General features: G+C 35.9%; 1 protein-coding gene across 2 annotated transcripts; it reads right to left on the bottom strand.

Annotated features, from left to right (window-relative positions):
• Positions 1–558: 558 nt before the first annotated feature.
• Positions 559–20,685, bottom strand: LOC135582781 (probable tRNA N6-adenosine threonylcarbamoyltransferase, mitochondrial). 2 transcript variants are annotated; one of them, XM_065137934.1, is made up of 13 exons: positions 20,305–20,685; positions 20,141–20,185; positions 16,362–16,436; positions 16,179–16,275; positions 15,625–15,715; positions 14,197–14,246; positions 13,357–13,547; positions 13,127–13,212; positions 3,913–3,991; positions 3,751–3,834; positions 3,547–3,661; positions 2,993–3,081; positions 559–1,121 (listed from the first exon to the last, which is right to left on the bottom strand). In XM_065137934.1, the coding sequence occupies exons 1-13, from the start codon at positions 20,563–20,565 to the stop codon at positions 993–995; spliced, it is 1,392 nt and encodes a 463-aa protein (XP_064994006.1). In that variant the 5' UTR covers positions 20,566–20,685; the 3' UTR covers positions 559–992. The 2 variants fall into 2 exon arrangements, with proteins under 2 accessions (XP_064994006.1, XP_064994007.1); XM_065137935.1 differs by having other exon boundaries at positions 16,362–16,432; positions 20,305–20,333.
• Positions 20,686–21,921: the final 1,236 nt, after the last annotated feature.

Raw genomic sequence — 21,921 nt, 5'->3', positions numbered from 1 at the left:
TCAAACTAACTATAAACTTGAAAAAAAATGATATTATAATGACATATGAACAATGATAAATAAGGAGACATGATATGATGTTATTTATAATATTTTTCAATAAATTTTTGACACATCAATAAAACACTGAAAACGTTATTGAAAAACACCATAAACAAATCAAATGAAAATACTATAACAATTAAAAATAATAAGAAAAGATAAATTTTACCGAAAACACTTTTGAGTGATATTTTAATTTTTTAATTAAAGATATTATTTGACAAAAAAACAAAGAAGGGGTGACCTTTTGAGAAATATCCAAAATATGAATATTTTCTAAAAATATCACTCTATATATTTTCTAATAGAAAACCAACACAGTAATATAAGCCAGTCAATTATATAATTATAGCATATTTCTAGCTTTTAATATACACTCAGAACAAAAGAATGTGACTATCAGCCCATCACTTTGCTAGTGTTATTAAAGTCATCAAGTTGCCAATACCACATACTGAAACTATATAACCAATGTAATCGATCAAAAATTTCAATCTTTCCACTCTACCAACCAGATATTGAAAGGAACTTTGGAACATTTTTCTCTATATACAACAAAAATTTTAATCATGAACAGATACATCAGTAACAGAAACCCTGACCAACTTGACAGTGGAAAAGAAAATTTTGGGTTTAATAAATTAGTGCGGTTGCACAGACAGCTTATATGAAACTTGCTGCTATTTAATTTTGTCTCCGATGCAAACCTCCCTAAATAAAAACATAAATTACATCTCCAACCTCCTCTTTGTTTTCTACATGTTCAGTGAGAGCTTTGCCGCCACAAGATTTTGGATTTCGAATATTGTTGGCTTCACAAGCTAATAGGATGATCAGCTGATACTGCCAACAAATGCCAAAATGTAAGCAAGTTTAACGAGAGCTCTTGTAAAGTATTTTTCTTCCAAGCTCTGGTATGTGGTGTCGGCTTATGGATCACAAAGCTACAACTAATTCTGAACTGAGCCTTGAATCATTGATGTGAGGGATGGGAAAACACGGGCTCTTTTCAGTGAACGGGCTTCACTTTTTCCCTGCGAGTACTCCTCACCCAACGGCCACCTTGGACGCAACTCAAACTGTCGATGAAAGTCAAACAGTTAAAAGAATAATTTAAATGTCGCATTGGCTACATGCAGAATACTTATTGGATCAAAAGGTTAGCAGATAAATATGAAGCATGGGCACGTTATAGATACCTATACAATATGAAACAAAATATATATGACAATGCAACAAACCAAACAGTAGATTTCGACTAAACATAGAGCTTTCGTATTCTATACATACACCAAATAGCATGTCCTTAAAAATATTCATGCTTTTTAGATTGATTATAAACAATGATATAAGACAAGCTCATGATGGCAACAAATTGTATTACAGGTACAGCTAAATGATTTTATATGGGATAGCCAGTCTGAACTCACTCACCAAAAAATTACTTGCACAAAGCTTGGAAGTCATCATGTAAACGCAATCGACAACAAATGCTTTACTTCTGGATCATCAACAGAAGCATAATTCTTTCTCTAGGATAAGTTACATTACCAAGTAAACAACTCACAATAAAGAATATATCTGCCAAGTAAACAAAATCATACCTACGCCAGTTAAGAAATGAACAAGGAGATTCAGTGCAGCTACAAATCTAATGCTAGGAAGTCACACTTGTGACTTACTCATCTTTATATTGCTCTTCATAAGTCATAATTATATCAGATATTCTTGAACCGCTACTACAAACCTGATGGATTCTTCCTCCCTTGATACATAGTATTGATAGTTTTTCTAGGCCAAGAAAAACCATTCTTGCAGAACCTTCTAACTTTATAAAAAAAGAATTTATCTTCACTCTTCATGGCATCCTCACATCAAATTTTAATATGCATCATCTCAATACGTTTCCATGATCATACTCCCCCAAACTTTAACATAACAATTTCTATGTATGAAGATGGCAAACTCTGGTGTAAACTTCTAAGAGTTGGATTGATCAGATTGACCTCGCTTGGCTGATCAAACAAAACATGTCCAAACTATTGAAAGGGTCTCATTTCAGTCAAATGAGTTTTCCAGCTCTCCTTCCTTTAATTTTGTCAGATCGCTCTCCACAATTTTGCATCAATGTTGATTTAGTAAGATACCATCCTCCTGAGAGGTGCTAAGCAAGGATCACTGTGTTGATTGACACATGCTGATACAAGTCAAAATGTACCATGGAGACATCGACTCAACATATTGACTTGTGCTAGAGCTGTGGACTTTATGACTAGGCTAAATTTTGACAATTTCACACCCAGAAAAGTGGCATGCCCACAGGAACAATAACAAATGGTACTGTGGCAAAAAGGTATTGGTACTTTGGTACATCTTCATGCCACCAAGCTGCAATCCTTGGTTCCAAACATGTCAAGAATGAAGATGATGCTCTTATCTGTTGCTGACCAATTTCATCTTTCTCCTTTCCTATGGAATCAAAAGTCTATGTTGCAATTAATGGTGTCAAGGAGAGAGAACCTGGAAAGAGTAATGCCGTCTTTTGGCTGAAAGCTAGCAAGAAAGGGACTGATAAAGCCTTCCTAATCACTGAACAAACACAACCTTTAGCAGCTTATTCACCTCCACCCTAGTGGAGATCTCCCATATCTGCAGAGAAGCTAATGCAGCAGCAGACTAGCCATTAAAGCAACCTATTCACTCAAGTAGATGTCACATGGGAATTTACATTCACAAGAAATGCTACAAATTGCTGAAGAACTGCACTTATATCTTTTATAACTGATATAATATGTAAATGGCCGGAACTGCCTTAATTAAAACTAATAATGAAAAACCTAACAAGTGTGCATAAAGTAAACTAAAAAAGAAAAACTATACCTACAGATGAAAACAACCACTAGATGATTTAAGCATGTTCCTCATAATTAAAAAGAATCATAGGACAAACCATAGCATCTTCAGGCTCGTCAGCAGGTGGTGGAGGATCAAATCTTCCTAAAAGAAAGTGCTCTATCCCAGTCCAAGCAACCATAACACCTATTATGATCATCAAATTGATTTTGTCAAAATTAGATGTTCAAAGCAGATAAAACAACATTGAAAACCAAACGTTCTTTGCTCCTAAACTTCATAACTTGAAAAAAAAAAGCAAACATCATGAGCCCAAACATGTCAAAAAAATTGGAACATGCACATAACTATTCTTTTGGAACCATCCTAAATTACCTAGATATGAACATACTGCCATTACAAACATATGTTGTATCATACTTCATGTTCCACAATAAGGAATGGGCATATTACAGTAAATCTATTACATGTACTAGTGCAAGTTTCATAGTAATTGAAGTGTCTAGGCAGGCGACTTTGGCCACTCGAGCAGTTCATTTGGGCAGTAGGAAGAACAGCACTTTCAAAAGCATTAGCATCTCAGCTATGGTATATCATACTAAAGTCATGTCAATTACCCAAATTATGAAAGAAATCATGAAGCTTCCATACCATTGTCAGTGCAAAGACTTGGAGGAGGGCATACAAGTTCTAAGCCACTATTCTCTACAACATGACTCAGACGAGCTCTGACGTACTTATTTGATGCAACACCTCCTGAAACAACCTACAAGATACAAGGGAAGTAAACTATGCATGTATTATGAACAAAAAATGGGCACATTTCAGTTCAAAACAAAGTAACAATTCAGGTACCAAATATTTAATAGAAGGTTCAATCTTCAATGCCCATTCAATTGCTCGCTGACATCTCTCCTCTAGATGTAATACAGCAACCCTCTAGATAAAGCATTTAGCTTGAAGCTACATTATACAATTTAGCAAATAATTTAACTTCTCAAGGAAGTGTGTACCAACCTGGAAAGAGGCAGCAATATCTGCTCGAGATCTTCTATCATCCAAATTTGCCAAAGAAATGGGATTATGCTCCATGCTTCTGCAGATAACATACAAAGAATTACCTTTTAAAGGATAAGATTATAAAACGTAAAGAGGGTTGCTTAAAGAATGAATGTATAAAATCCTCTCTAGATTCTGAACTAACTTGGTGATATGTCTATACCATATTACAAAAAGGCTACGAACACCTCACCAACTCATTTCAAAGAGATTTTTGTCTCAATTTCTGATGTCATGCATATCCAGATACAAAGGACATTGGTCTTATGCCTCTGAATCAGCAATAGTGCCTTTATCTTAGAGGTATTTATGAAAGAATGAAAAAAAATGATGTTGCAGTGTTACTGTATCTGACCAGCACTTAATATTCATCTGAGATTGTCTAATTTTAAATGCCTTGTAAGCCATCAAAAATATGTCAGTGTTCTATGCATTACAAGAACCAAAGGGGTTCCATGAATCATATGAATGCAGTATTCCACAAGTGGACTAAGCATGTTTTTAAATGGATTTTCACAACATCACCATCATTGACTTGATGGATTTCTAAAAGTACTTACATTCTACATTGTTTTTACAAAATTGAAGAATGCTTGAGATCTTTTCTTGTTGACAAAATTGAAATAGAAAGGGTGAAGAATTCTGATGAGAAGTCAACTTCAATATCATGGCTCATAAACATAAAATTCACCACATGTGGTACAGAACCATAGATCATTTTTTTCCTCTCTGTATGCTTCTTCTATGTCTCAAATTACATATCAAATGCAAGTGCCATACAGACAAGGCAGTTCCTTGCAGATCCTTTTGGATTAACAAATTATTTCAAAATGATTCTGTCAGGTCCATTTTTATAATGTAGATTTCACAACAATATTGTGGCACCTTCAAGTAGACAACCACAGATCTCCATTGTCAGGGCCACGTATAACTAATTTCTCATCCTACCATGACTTGGTGCCATGGTCTAAATTGGAGTGAGTATCATGTGCACTGACCAGTATTTACCAGTCCAAGCTGGGCCCTTTATGCAGGCTGCCTCATACTGAAAGCATACACCACATGCCACTTCAGAGTTCAGACTGGGCAGATCTTAGCGTTTTAGCATTGGAGACCAGCCAATACCAAAATACAATACCACCCCCTTTCACTCTCTCAAACTCTCCTACTTTTAATCTCTTTTTCACTCCTTTCTCTTATTCTCACATTTGTACTCTTAAAACTATACAAAGCTGCAATTTGTGGTTTGGATCAAGCTTTGAAGGCTAATTAAGAAGGATTAACACCTAAGTTAGAGGAAGAGCTCTCTAATCACATGTATGCATTTTCCCAATTTTTTTATGATTTATGAGATGATTAAACCTATTCTATGTTCTCAATGTTTAATATGTTGTTTAAGGTCTTTACGATGATAGAATAGTATTAATTAGGAAGTAATTAAGACCTTTAATATTGTGATTAGTATGTTTAATACTGATTTTTTCGAAATTAAAGACTTAATGGGTCAAATCTTTATATTTTACGCATACTAAGGTGATTTACATGTTTGTGATGGTTTAATTAGATTTTAATTAAGTTTTTTAATGTTGCGATTATTGATTAGTGGCTTTAATGATGATTTAATCAAAATTTGATCCATATTAGGTCAATTCAATGGGTTAAATGTTAATAATAGTGAAAGATGAGTAATTAGGGATTAATTAACTATGTTAATTCTGTGAATAGTGAATTTAATATTGATTTGATTATTATTTGACCCATATTTGATCAATTAAATGTTTTCAATACTTATTAGAGTGTTTGACATATTTATAGTGGTGATAGAGGAACAATTACGGAGTAATTAACCATGTTAATCTTGTGATTAGCGTATTTAATGATGATTTTATTATAATTTAATCTATATTGGATCAAAATTATATATTTATTGTCTCTTAGGGTGTTTGATATATTTATAGTTGTAAAATAAAGCTAATTAGGGTTTAATTAACTTTTTTAATACTGTAATTAGTGTATTTAATGATAAATTTATCATTATTTGACCCTATATTGGGTAAATTTTATATATTTAATAATTATTAGAGTGTTTGACATATTTATTATGGCAAAAGAGAGCTAATTAAGGAATAATTAGTGTTTTTAATTTTGTGATTAGTGTATTTAATTATAAATTCATCATAATTTGATCTATATTGAGTCAATTCTATGTTTAATGTCAAATAGATTGATTGACATATTTATAGTGGCAAAGTAAGGTTCATTACGTATAATTATTTCAAATTAAGGCTAATCGTAGCTTGCTTATTTGATTTAATTTTGGTGAAAACATGACACCAAAGAAATAGACATATGATGACGCTTAGAATTATGCCCGAAAGATAGACAGTAATCATCATCATTTGCAATACATTTATTATGATTACATCGACAAAGGTGGAGGAATCACTCGGGTGAAGATACATTTGGCTGGCGGGTATTCCTATATTACAAAATGCAAGAAAATTCTAACAAAGGTCCATAAATCATTTTAAGGTAAGTTACAATAGGCAAGAGCAGATATAATTAAAAAAAAGGCAAGAGCTAACTAAGAATACTACAGAGCTACGTATGAGTCGGTTTATGATGACTATAAGGGTCATAGCGATGATATCGACTCGAATCTCAGAGTTGGTATTCGTGCATCACTAGAGCATCAATACATGTATAAGGAAGCAATGAGGCATCAACAACCTGACTCACAATGGGAGTGGCAGTGGTAGTGAGTTTGCACCACAAGGATTCTAGACGTCGGCCAACATGTGGCATCCAACTACCCCTCCTCCTAAGCTAAGTCGGATTGGTAGCATGAGGTAGGGTAGAATCTGAAGTTTTATTAGAAGACTTGGCAGGAGGTCACCACTAGATATTATTGATATGATCCGCAAACCTATCCTTCATAAACAACAAAGCAAACACGGATTGATGATGCATATACAAAAGAAAAAAAACGGGATATTAAGAAGGCAATAGCTATTGTTCAATTTCCACAAGATTCCAGCAAACACAGCCTAAGGTCTATATTATCAAAGCATTGTCTCTTCTATTCAAAAGATTGACACAGGGATCCAACCTCCAACATCGAAGGAGATCCACAAGATATACTTAGATGAGGAGGTGATAGAATTGAAGGATTGAATCAAATCCTTCAAGAAGTAGTGGGACGAATATGAGGTGACACTGATGTATAAAAATTGGACAGGGCCAACAAGAATGAGTATCATCAATTTTCTTATGTATTGCAACAAACAGATATTTCTTCATAAGTCAATTATTACTTCCAACAAGATTCGAGATGCAAACTATATTGAGAACCTAATTAACACCGTGGTAAAGGAAATCAGACCATAGTACATTATCTAGAGAGTCGTCGCTAATGGAGCCAATTTTGAAAATTTTGGTTTACGGTTGATGAAAAAGGAAAATATTGTTTTGGACTCCATGTATAGCTCATTGCATGGATCTAATGTTGAAGGATATTGACGAGCTATTATAAGTCAACAAGTGTGTAGCTTGGGCACAATCGATCACAAAGTTTATATATAATCATCTTTGGGTATACTCTCTGATGCAAAAGTATACAGATGATAAGATACTCCGACCTAGAGTCGCTCGGTTTACTACAAATTTCATTGACTTCAAATCAATACAGCAAAAGAAGTAGAGTCTCAAGACAGTAGTCACCTTACAAGAATGGTCTGATTCTAAGTCTTCGAGATCGAGCGATAGAAAAAAGGTGGAAAAGACTTCTATATTTTAGAATACTATGAATAAAATTATAATAGGAGTGGAACCACTTTACGGTGTCCTCCGTAAGGTCAATATGGACAAGCATCCCCAAATGCCTTATTTTAGGCATATACTGATTACAGCAAAAGATAAGGTCAAGAAAGCATTCACAAATGATCTTAAGGCCGAACAATACTTAGATATCATTGATCGCAAGATCGAAATTCATATGAATCAAGACATCCATAATGCAAGTAAATTCATATTCAGTGTAATTTAATCAATAAATTTTAATATTTAAAAAATTCTTACTAACAAAATTATTTGTCTTGTAGCGTATTATCTAAATCCAGTCATTCAATTTCAATATAATCTTGGAATGCGATCAAATTTATTGTCAACATTAAGAAATATTATATATCGACTCTTGTCAAACTTTGTCAATACAATCGATGCTATTATGGAGGGTCAATTATTTCGGAAAACAATCGATTCATTCTCCAACGGTGTAGCAGTACCATGTCGTTACAATATGGATCCTAGTAACGGAAAGTTACACACATGTTGATTATAAACTATACTTGACATTAATTATTTGTTATCCTAATAAAGTCATATTTATATCTTTTTGCAGCCAAGTGGTGGCTATAATTTGGAGGGGATGTACCAAATTTAAATAAAGTAATCATCCGTGTACTTTCGTTGACGATGACATCGAGTGGTTACGAACGTAACTAGTCAACATTCACATTGATTCACACGGAGGTCCGCAACAAATTATCATATAGACGATTAGAAAAACTGATATATGCCCACTACAACATACGAGTGAGGTTGTGGTGTACTGAGCTGCACAAAAAGATAGAGGAACTAGATATTGATCCCATCGACCTCCAATACTACAACGTATATTTATAGCTGATATTAGAGTAGGTCATAGCAACGGAGAACCAAAAGGATCCTTTACTTGATGAGGCGAGAGATCCTTCACGTCCTTAAAGTTTTATAACCGAGGCAATAGAAGAAGACAAAGCATATCCCTAGCAAGAGGAAGATCCCCCTCAGTCCGAATGTAGCTGAAGGAGTCAAACAACATCGAGTCAAACTACTTAAGGAACTAAAGAAACCAAACCGTAAAAATCATCCGCCTAGCATGCAAAGACAAAGGCAAAGGAGAAGGTAGTAGCATTAGTAGCACTGTTGGAAAAAATCGAGTCAAATGACGAGACACCTTCTCAATCATATTTAGCAATTGGCTCGACCCGGAGACATGGTAACTACGTGGACAGTAGTGCCCTAACTAATAATGATGGCAACGCCGAGTCAATAGTCCCGTCTACACAGTTTAAGGGTGGTGCATGGACCTAATAACAGTTATTTTACACACGCCACCTATGATTCAAATCATGAAGCTCGACGAGGTACTGGTCAAGTTTATACACGAAAAAAGGGGAAGGCAATGGATGCTTTTAAGCAGATGCGATAGAGCCTACATAACGTAAATAGAGAGCGGAGCTCGTCATATTCAAAGCTATCATATTATGAAGAGTCTTACAACCAATAATAATACGGTGATAGTTGGTCATTCTTCTTCGAGCAGCTGTACAATATCGATCTCATGATACAAAGTAACAGATCAATGGCGAAAGTAGAAATTCTAGTATTCTCCAACCTCCGCACTAATACATGCTACAATCATGCTTGCCTCAGGAGATGCCTCGGACACGTATGGTTTATGACGATCAGACTACGACCATCACCACATTAATGCACTAATAGCATACAATGTATTAGTATACTATGTCATGAGATTTATTTTTGGATTAGGTCCAACACATATATCAAATTGATATATGAATACATAGGATCGAGGACCCCGATTCACCGCCCGTGGAGTCCCGTCATTCTTTTTGGTGGTAGAACTAGGTATATCCATCAATCGATTACTTGATTCATTTGAATCTTAAAGTTTAAGTTGTTTAACAAATAATCTAACAATTCAAATTATTTCTTTATCGATAATTCAATACTAATAAAAAGATAGTCTGAAATATACCACAAAGCTACTTAAAACCTGGAAAAGATATATGCCACTATTCTTTTATAATTTATATTATTTTTGCTAAAATTATACTAAATTTATATTTATCTTTAACTTAAAAACCCTAATCTAACTTTTGTTCTATTTTTTAGGAATTTTTTAGCTATTTTTAACCATTTTTCTGTGTTGTCAGTATACCCCACCATACCGACAAATGGTATGTCAGTACGTACCGTACCAAGTGATTTAAAAAGAGCTAGGCGCCAAAAGGCACCAAGGTCCAAAAACGCCTAAGGCGCTAGGCGCTCGGCCAGGCACTCCCCCGAGCGAAGCGAGGCGCTAAAATATAAAAATATATAATATAATTAATAAATATAATTATTTAAATAAAAATATGATATTAAATTAAAAAATCTTACAAAATCACAATATTACATTAACAAAAAAAATCTTAAAATTCAAAACAATGATAATAATTTCAAATAAATAAAAATTAGAAGTATTAAAATCAAAATAATATATTATTAATCTAATAAATAAAAAATATTGTTACTAGTATACAATTAACAGTATATTGTTAATATACTGTTAACAGTATACTATCGAGTCGATGTCAGAAGAGGTAGCAACGAGCAGCGGAAGCGGGAGCGGAAGCGGGAGCGGGAGCGGGAGCGAGAGAGGCGAGTGGCGACAGTGGCAACGATAGCGGTAGCAACAAGCAGCGGGAGCGGGAGCGACGAGCGGTGACAGTGGCAGCGATAGTGGCAGCGGTAGTAGCGAGCAACGATAGTGGCAGCGGTAGCAGCGAGCCGCTGCAGCAGTAGTAGTAGCAGCGAGCAACGGGAGCAACAGTGGTAGCAACGAGCAGCGGCAACAGGAGCGACAAGCGATGGCAGCAGGAGCGGCGAGCGACGACAGCAGGAGCGACGACAGTGGCAGCAATAACGACGAGCAAGGTTAGGGTTGGGGAAGTCGCGAGAGGGATGTTGGAAGGCTGATATCGGTGCTTTAGTTAGTTCAATCGAACCAACTGAAGCACCGGAGATCGAACCAAACGTAAAACACTGGTTCGGTCGCCTGGTTTAACCCGGGCGCTCGCCCGAAGCGCCCGGCTCCTGGGCTCGGGCGAGCGCCTAGGCGGCGCCTCTTTGAAGCGAGGCGCTCGGGCCCCGCCTCGCCCAAGCGCCTAGGCGAGCACCCGAGCACCTATTGAAATCGCTAACCATACCATCGACTGGTCGGTAAATCGATTTGGATTGCTAAGGCGAACTTAATCGCTACATTGAATTTGTGAAGCGTAATAGTCAATACGCTTCACATACCGCCTGATAAGGTTGAGATCTAGCAATTACCAATGGTACGATCAGATTTCGACTAGTACTAAGATAAATTGACCATTTCAACCGTTGAGGGTCAATTTGACCGTTGGGAGCTGTTTTGAGCTTATCAAAGCCCCACCCTACCCCTATTTCATTGGCTCACACTCACTCATTCTCACTCATTAAAATGTGTTTAATCTCCCCAATTGGTGATAGTGGCGATTAATTTAGATAAATGAGGGAATTCAAACCCAAGATATAATAAAACTCAAATTCCAAGATCCACACATCTTGTTTATGATCAGCATGGAGGAAAGGAGAAGGCAGCCAGTGACTTTGAGCAATAGAGCCTCTACAATTTCAATTATGATAGGAGCTCATTATATTCATAGTCCATATTACGAAGGATCTCATAGCCAATTGATGCTTGATCATAGCTAACAGATGTTTGGTGATAGTTGGTCATGTTTTGGGGTCTGATTGTCCTGACACCACAGAGAAACATGTTCTACATGATCTTACTTACCTTAGGAGGCTCCTAGGACAAGTGTTGTAAAGACTTGGGCCTGATGGGCTAACTGGCCTATCAATTTTGTTTGGTCTAAACCACTGACCAAAATGCTTAAGCTGAAGTTTATAATAGTACACTCATCAGACCCTTATAAGTCAATCTTAATCCTGTCCACTTTCGATGTGGGACTAATCAAGGGTGTTACAATCACCCCACTCAAAGGCTTGACGTCCTCGTCAAGCCCCACCATAACCCAGATCAAATCCTAGCATAGTGCATGTGAGGCGTAGCCCAGTGGTGGCTCCACGCCGTGACGAGTCCTCTGACTCCGTCTACGGGTAGCCCTTTCCTACTCGAGCCTCCTCACCATACCCAAATGCTAGGTCGGCTCTGATACCAAATGTAATGACTTGGGCCTGATGGGCTAATTGGCCTATCAATTTCGTTTGGTCTAAACCACTGACCAAAATGCTTAAGCTGAAGTTTATAGTAGTACACTCATCAGACCCTTATAAGTCAATCTTAATCCTGTCCACTTTCGATGTGGGACTAATCAAGGGTGTTACAAGTGTTGTGATGACGATGAGGCAACAACTATTACCATAATGATGCATCAATGATGCATGATTTTCCAATATAATATATTATGGGATCAGTTCCAAGATTTTGTCAAACAAACCAACCATATTGAGATATTACTTCAAAGGATCAAGGATCCCGATCCATCAGCCATAGAGTTTCATCATTCAATTTCAGTTGGTGTTAGCAGCAGGTATATATTAATGGCATCTCGAAAGTTTATCTTGTTCAAATCTTGGAGTTTTGACACCTAATCCAACATCACATCTTCTTTTTAGGTAATTCAAGATCAAAAGAAGCAACTTACAACTTTCTTCGATGAAGGAATGTGTAACAAAGTTCTTCCTCGATGGATCCGAAAAGATAAATTTCAATTTTCGATCCATATAGCCTATAATTTCCATTCAATTATGGCTTATATATAATATACTGGCCCGATAAGGAGTCGATGCTGGTACAAGACGACAAACGTTGCTTAATGCCAATGTGCCACACATCTTTTCAAACCTTGTTTGGTGCTATCTATATCTTTCCATGAGCATGATGACATCTTTGTACATCTCTACCAATGATGTCATCCAATTCAACATTCATACAGTACTTCTAGACACCTTCCCTTCATTGCTCAAATAGTTTAAACCATCCAACATTTCTTTTCCTGTAAGTTTCCCCTTTCCTTTTTCTTTTGCTGCAAAGGCATCAACTAATCAACAGTGAAAGGCCATCCGATTCTAGTTGCAATCCCTCAATTCAAGAGATGACAAAATTACTGCTCTAACTTTTCTTGAAGAATTACACACACACACACCTCTTTTGCCCTCAGCACAGTTCGATTTGAGTATCTAATTCTTTGTTTGTTCCAAACCTTCAAACAGAGTTCCACTTCTCATGTGCTTGGCTTTGTGCTTTAAGTTTAAATGCAAAAACATAACCATGGTAAAGTGACAATTTCCTTACATCTTTCTTGATTCAATAGCCAGTCTAACTTGTGTCTTTAGACCAGCATATGAGAAATTGCAGTCCTTGTGTTGCCTCATAGGAATCTGAGAAAAGAGCAAGATAAGGACAATAAGTTATTCACCTCTCCTGATAATATAGTACTAAACTAAAATAAATGACTACTTGTGACGGTTGCCCTATGTTATATATGGTACTTAAGAACTAAAAGTTATCAACATCAAACTTACCGAGAAATTAATCGAGTTCGCATCACCTTCAAGAGCAAGCTCTTCTAGAGCAGGGCCACCGCCTTTCCTCATGTCAAGGCCAAGCCATCTCGCTGTCTTGTCATATGCCTCACCAATTGCATCATCTATTGTTGTTCCAAGTTGAAGATAATGACCTAATTTGTGAGCAAGAATAAGAAGATTGTGCCCTCCTGACAAATAAATAACAAGAATATATGGCTTAGGCCTGCATTCCATTGGTAAAATAATTAACATGGTAAAAGAATCCTAATCAAAGGGTTCTGATGCTTCTCATTCCTGATTGATTGAATCAGATATGAAACTGTGCATTTTTTCTTCTGCTTATGGTGTAGGCTTGAGTTTGAGATACTTAGACATTCAACCATCAGTAGAATATGATCAGGGCGCTAGAAAATACAAGGTGTTGGTTGACTATGGAAAGCATTCAAGTAAACCACACATATGGCAGTGATCTGTTAAAAAAAATAAACAAAGACTCAGAAGAATGCTTTTGCTGTTTTCCCTCCTGTCATTATGTCTACACACTACATGTAACTTACAGATTCAAAATATAAACATAACAACAAATTAAGATAACAGTCACCAACAAAGACATGCAGAAGTGCATGCCTTCCCCACTGTAGTGGAAAAAATAATCTACACAAGTGTGAAGCTCGATCATCTGCCAATTCCAACAACAAAATAGAAAATACTTGTTACAGTAAAAGATCTGCAACTGGATGAAAGCAGCCAGTATACTTATGGATGGTACTTCTTATGAAAAAACATAAATTACATGTTGTAAGTTCAGTCGCAAAAGTGTCAGCATAAGTGATTTACCTGAAATAAGAAGTGCTAAAAAAGGAAACTGAAGGTTCCTCTCAATCAGCCTGGAAAGAGATAGTTTACCATTAGAGAAATATAATTCCAGTAAATGCAAAAGATAAGAATAATTCTCAACAGATTCAGAAAATTGTTACATAATCAAATCCATCTAGTCTGTCATAGATTCATAATCATTTATTTTTGCTTCTTGTAACACATGTAAGAAACAAACTAAATTTAATGTTCATTATAAAATGCCAACCAATGATAAAGCTTGTTTCACTTACTAGTAGTTTTCTTTAAAACACCTAACTCACTTGTGTTTCTTTTGTCAGACTGTCTGGTACACACCTGATACTGAAGAAGCTGAAGGAAATCCCAGCATTCACTCATCCATAGACCAATGGGATTTGATAAGAAGCTAACATGGCACTTCCATAGCTAATTATGCTATCGTGAATATGGTGTGCATGTGATTCCTAAGACTATTATCTGCACGGCAGTAAGCATCAATAGCCACCACATATATTGATGCCTATCTTGTGTTAACGAAGGTGACAGTAGCCATGTGGCATATGGGACTCGCATTGAACCCTGTTACGAAACATTATGCCATGTACCTATCTGCATCAGCAATAACATGTACCTATCTGCATCGGGTCATTAAGGCCTTCAATCCATTTCATATTTTAGTAATTTTCAAGTATTCTTTATGCCTATATTAACTTTCTCCTTACAAGATGTACAATCATCATGTACTAATTGTGAGATGGTTGATGAAACCAAATTGTGCATGAAGCAGGTGAGTTGTGTGACAAAGTGAGTGATGGGTGGGCAAAATGAAATTATGCTATACCATAAATGGCCACACTATTCTATAATAAAGGCTTTGGTTTAATATCTTCAACATAAGGACTAAAAGGATGTGGATAACATGATTTTTTTTGTCATTTATATTAATCTTTCTAGGATTATAATCAGTGAAGTCATCGGCCGCTCACCTAGGCCCCCAGGCAAGGCAAGGCCCAACTAGTAGGCTGAGCAGGTGAGTTCAACCGAGCGTGGCCCAGGCAAGCACTGGGTGGGCCTGAAAAATGGATTGAGGACCTGAGAAATGTAAACCTTACACAAGAAAGAATGTTACATGAATGGTTTAAGATATTAATTGAAATAAATATATCAAATACTACTAACAGTTCTGAGTCTTTGGACCAAGACAATGCTACATATAGTTTCAAACCATTCTAAATTTTTTATCATTCATTTTTTCAGTGGTACTTGGTGATACAGGTCAGGATGCTACCCGGTGTCCCAGTTGCATCAACTATTACCTAGCAACCAGTTGATACAGGTCAGGATGTTACTGAAACCAGTATTAGATGAGTATTTAAATCCATGGGTAAATGTTTCTTAAAAAATATATTAAATGGCCTTGACATTTACCTAGCAACCAGAGCATGAGCCTCCATATGATGGACACCAACTATAGGCAAATTGAAGACTCCAGCTAATCTTCGAGCTTTCTGCACACCAACTGTAATGCAGTTCAATAAAATCAATAAATTAAACTTTCACATGTCCGCATTCTATCATATGTTACATGATGGATACAACTAATTCTTTTCATGAAACCAAGATCTTTAAACACAAAAAGAACATCACAATATCAAAACTTGAGACCCATTTAAAATAACAAGAAATAGTATAACTTAGTGATGATGAAAACCGACACATGTTACAAGGACAAAATGCTTTTTGTTGACTCTAATTTCACAGTATATCTTTTGCAATATCTAGGAAATTTTAGCAGAACTGTTGCCACATGCCTATAAGCAATAGTTCATAAAGTTCTATTGGTGCCTAGTGTTTCAGTGTTCTTGTTTTCTGAGATGAGAAGAAAAATAGTTTGGCATTTGCTTTCTTTCTTAGCAACCCATTGATCTAAAAAAGTGATATGGAACAGACCAATTACACTAAACAGTACATGCCATACATACCCCTCAAGCAAAGACTTAAGCCTGGTCCAATAGTTACAGCAACTGCTGAAAGATCATTTCCAGTCAATTTTGCATCATCAAGTGCCCGTTGAACAACCTGTTAAACTAACTCATAAGTGGCATGAAACCTAATGTAACTTCAAACAAGCACCATCAAGTGCTTAAACTAACTAAAAGTCAAACCTGGTCAATAACTAGTGAATGTGCTTCTTCAGCCATTTTGGGAGCAACTCCTCCATAACGTGAAAGCAGATCTGCCTTCATTAGATTAAATACAAAGCCAAGGTTAAATGTTCAATTTTTTCTTGTGAAACAATTTACTATAAATTAACATATATGTAATTATCATACTTAACGCACTGCTTGATTATCAGTGTAAAAGAACCTTACACTAATAACTAAGCATGTATATACCACCATACACAATAATCTGAGATCTGAGAAAGAAATGGTCTTGAAAATCTTTAAAGATCAAATACGAAGTAGACTTTTTGACAAATAAAGGTCACATATCTATAAAAATTACATTGACAACAAGTACAATAAGATGGTGCAGAGGAGAAACCAGAAACCAATATGTTCCGGTTTATTTGCCAGGATATAGATTCTATTAAAAAGGTGTTATTCTACATGATGTATGACTCAAGGTTCTCAATTTTGATGTGTACCGCTCGGTATGGGCGGTACATATCGGTCCAAGAGGATACCGATACACGGACCGTCCTCTACCGGACAGTACCAGTGTTTTGATCGGTACTAAGGCATACCGACCGATACCGCCCCGGATTTCAACCGTTACCGAGGGATTCCGATAGGTACGCCCTGGCATGATAGGTGAAAGTATTTTTAAAGTTTTAGGGTATACCATCGGTACGCTAGGGCATACCGATGGTATATACCGATATGTATCGTACCGAGCAGAGCTCAATACGCCGATACGGACCGGTATTCAAAATCCTGGTATGACTTATCCCAAATACAGAAAGCTTTTTGCTTTTTGTTCATAATATACTATGAATTTATATTGCAAGCAACATACTTTGCCAATGGAACCTTTTAATTTATTCTAATCAGGGTCCTACAGATTTTCCCTTGTGTATAATAGTACCCTCAGAAGAATATTACTGTAAATGTGCACAACTTGAGAAAGATTTGTCCTTCAATCCATAAAACATATATTGTCGCTGATGTGTTAAAAGTTTGTTTCTATTTTCAATCATAACTTCTGGAGAGTGACATACATCCTTCCATTTGAGAAAAATCCTCAACTCACTTGTTATCCCTGACTAGATCTATTTCTAGGCCAAAAAAAAGATTAACTTGTAACTTGTAACACAATCGTTGGTGAAGACTAGCGTTTGATGTGGAGAGGTTAGCAAATCCAGCATATTGTCCCTACTTATATCTATCATCAAACTTTCATAGTGCTGAACATATTAGGCTAATCAAATCAAATAGCAAATGATCCACTTATTTGAAAATCAGAATAATTTGCAAGGAGGCTAAAAATATTGTTTAAGGAAATTTATGCTTATAACTTCTGTATAGCTTGCTTTGTGCATGCCTTCATTGCCTGTTATCACTCAAAATTCATTACTTTGAAAAGAGAAATGTGATGAGGGACATGAATCTGACCACGAACCTTATGTGATGTATATTTGAATCCACAAATAGATCATTGTTATCAGTCAATAAAGCATAAGAAAAATTCTGAAAAATAGAATGGTTCTCAAAATATAATTGACAAAGTTTGTGTGATACTTAAATGCCAATACCTGAAAAATAGAATGGTTCTCAAAATATAATTGACAAAGTTTGTGCGATACTTAAATGCCAATACTTGAAAATGCGGGCATATGAAAGATGGTAGAATCAACTTGAGCATGTTGATGGATCTTGATTATAAAGTTCCACCTGACAAGCTTAAGTAATGGCATTTGATAAGCATTTATGACATGACAATCATGACTCTAGCTGTTAAAAGGTTGAAAACAGGCATGCTATTTCTGTAGTAGACTATACACAGTACAGTGGTGGAAAATGAATACTTCAACCTCAACAAGATTGTGGAGATTTTAAACAACACACTCATACAATATGCACTCAGTGCAATATATCAATTTATTGACCAATCTCACGACAAAGGGAGAAGGAGATAGAGCATGCAACAATGTGTACAGCCTCAACCACCATCTATTGGCTCAATAACATAAAAGAGACATTCTATTTCTAACAAAGTCGATTAATTATCCTAACAGCACATGTTTTTATTATAGCAGAAATAGTTGTCTTTCCCACATTGACAGTCTAACTTACCTACTTCTTTAATCTATACTTGATGCATCTCCTAATCACAATTGCAAGAATTGTAAACCAATGCATATATACATATAGTAGTGTAAAAGTTTGCCTCTCCAATTCTTAGTATCTTTAAATGAATATTATAAGAAGGAAATAATGCCATATGAATTGAATGCTTGATTCATTGTTGCCCCAGGATATAAGGGACTATATGGCCTACAGGATAAAGTATAAGATATAAAAAAGTTGTAGTAAGACAATGAAGCAAGAAGACATACAATCCACCAAAAAATAGAATTCTATTTAAAACTTCATCATGAATTGGTAACTCCCCTTAATTCTGTTTATTCTTAGTACCTTCCAATGAATTTTATTAAAAGGAATTAGTGTCACATGAATTCAATACTTGATTTATTACTGATGTTGACTCAATATATAACAGTATGTGTCTACCAGATAAAGTCAAAGAGGAAAGGAGAGTCTAAGATGATGACATCAAGGCACATGAAATCCACCAAAAGCAAGATTTATATTCAAATTCCATTCTGAATTGGTAACTCATTTTAACTCTGTTTATAGACAATAAAAACCACAAAGAATCTATTAAAATGCTAGCAGGACACATAATCATAGTTGCCACAAATACGATAGAAAACCGTGTGAGTTAAATTGTTGAACTAGTTTCAAAATATATCTTGCCAAGAAGACCATATAAAAGAAGCTGATCAAAATCAACTAAAAACCAAACCATACAAGTCAAATTGATTAAAGCATTTTCAAAACTAACCTAGTATAAATCTATCTGATCCTAAACCAACTACATGCTAATAATAGGCTCCAGCGAACTGTGTTGCCAAAGCATCTCATAGCACTGATATACTGAATGTTCTTAATGTATATTCAAAGTATTTCTTTGTACTATTATGTTTAACAGCCCTATATTTTCCAACTTAAAGCAATGAGAGTAACAAAAGCTGAAATATGAAGGTCTCAAGTGGCCTCTCACAAACAATGGTCACATAACAAGTCACAGTCTCAAGCCTTTTGTTCCTCCACCCTGTTGGAGTGCGAAATATGAAGGTTGCATAATGCTAGCTTGAGAATTCCTACTATGAGCTAATTTGCTACCTTATTGCAACAGGAAGCTTTCCCACATATTTCACAAAGTAGGATAAATATAATTTTGATGAAAAAAAAATATTGATTACTATGGAGTATCACTCACACTATTCTTCTCCTCCAGTTAAAATTCATCCTCTTGTCTTTATGTGTGTGAAACAGTGATTAACGCAAACCATGTGCCTTCCATCGGTAAATCACACAAAGCTTGTTAATATTGCAATTAGAAAATTGTAATCATTGATTACTAAGTAGTTTATCTAACTGTTTGTACCTGTTGATACCCCAATAAAAAATCTGAACAAATCCAGAAAGACAAAAGATACACGCACATATAAGCTTATCATCGACTCCAGGTTAAAGTTCACAAAATTAATCCCAATATCCACAAGTTTGCTATATTAAACTAAATAGGACATCAAAACAACATCTTTGCAATGAAATTGCTAATCATCAAACTCCACCGACCTCATGGCCCACATAATTTATAATATTATATTGAGAGAAAAAAAAAAGGGGATTTGAGACTTTTGAGTACGTACCTGGGAAGATACAACCTGGCTAAGGATATCTCCATTACCTCTAACCTAAGACGACATAAAACAACTCACACATCCGAAACGTAATATAGAAACGAAAAGCATCTACTCCAAAGCAACTAGCACCAAGAGCTAAAACAAAGAACACGGAAGTTTAGAGAACTTACCACGGCGGCCGCAGTGTCATCGCAGCTCGTCTCGATGCCGAGCATGATAACATCGTCGCGCGCAGTTGGAGCCGACGACAGAGCAGAGAACAATTTGGAAGAGGACCTGGTACAGAGATGGGCCCAAGATTTGGAGGTGTGCCTAAGCCTTGTGAAACGGGGAGCAGAAGATTTGATGCCAAAGAATGGGATAGAGGATCCGAGAAGAAGGGAGAAGCGAGAAACCGAACAAGGCGAAGAGGCGAATAGATACGACGACATATTCTTCGAGTCGCCGGCGGCGGAATCGGCGGCCAATTGGGTTTAGCGGGTTGGAGACTGACGGATGCGAGGGATGGGGGCTGAAAGGGCGAAACACGTGGCTTGAGAGAGAAGCCCAATATGGTATGTTGCTGACGTAAATTACCAGATATATATATATATATATAAGTAAATTTTTGAAAAAAAATTCATAAATTAACAAAAATTGCCAAATAGGATCGCAGATAATTTCGATGATAAGAAGAGGGCATGAGAAGGTTGCACGGCCATCAGCAACAAACGATAGAGGCTGTGGGTGAGGACGAGCCACCCCGCTCCTTTCTTATTTATGATCGATAACGAGAGAGGTTTGCGAGCGACAATAACAACAATAAAGACTCCTTTTTTTGTTAACTCTAGTGGACGGAGAGGATGGTGGGTCTAATGGAGATAGAGATAAAATGATCTTTTCATGTTATTAAGGAGGTTATGTGAGAATTTTTTAAAGTTTAAGAGTGAAAAATTCTTAAATTTTAGATTATGTGTGTGGAGCATCCCAGGTCAGTAAACGCTCGTCGTAGGCAAAGGAGCTATGGAAACTATGCTTCCCTCGTTGGGTCCAATGAGGACCATTGCACCCTTGTCGCTAGGCAAGTTCGACAAAGGCCATGCTCTTATTGTTGTGCTTTCGTGGAAGAAAGCATCACCCTTGTCGAGAAAGAAGAGTTACGAAGTTGTGGCAGTGGCAACAACCCCTTCCACAATATCTTTAATTGTGGTAGAGGGGATGAAAGATAATGGGATGGAAGGTAATGGTACTGCAGAGCGACGAAGCAAGGTGAAGACCACTTTGTAGGGGTCTAGGGGCAAAAAAGTTATTAGAAAAAAATACTCTATGAAAAATTTTTACAATTAGGATACTCTACAGGAACTTTTCAAATATAAGAGCTTTATTCTGAAATTTTACCAATATATATAAAGTGCTATGGAAATATTTGATAAAGTTAAAAATATATTCCTACAAAGTAATACATAATTATGCAGCAATTTATTTACAAATAACATATTAACTTATCTTAATTAATCTAAGGATTCATAAGTTCTATTTTTTAAATGATTTTAATATTAATCCCTTGAAATTTGAGTGTGTGTGTGTGTATATATATGTTTTTTTGCTGGAGGAATCCTAATGAACAATGGTGTGTGTGTGTATATATATATATATATATATATATATATATATATATATATATATATATATATATATATATATATATATACCTCAAACCTTTTATATGATTTTAATATTAATTCCTTTTATCTTCACCATATATCCTTAAACATAAATTTTGAAAACTTATTATTATGCTATATTAT

This window comes from Musa acuminata, chromosome BXJ3-2 (genome assembly GCF_036884655.1).
Source record: "Musa acuminata AAA Group cultivar baxijiao chromosome BXJ3-2, Cavendish_Baxijiao_AAA, whole genome shotgun sequence".
NCBI classification, from domain to species: domain Eukaryota; kingdom Viridiplantae; phylum Streptophyta; class Magnoliopsida; order Zingiberales; family Musaceae; genus Musa; species Musa acuminata.
This window is presented reverse-complemented; position numbering and strand designations above follow the sequence as displayed.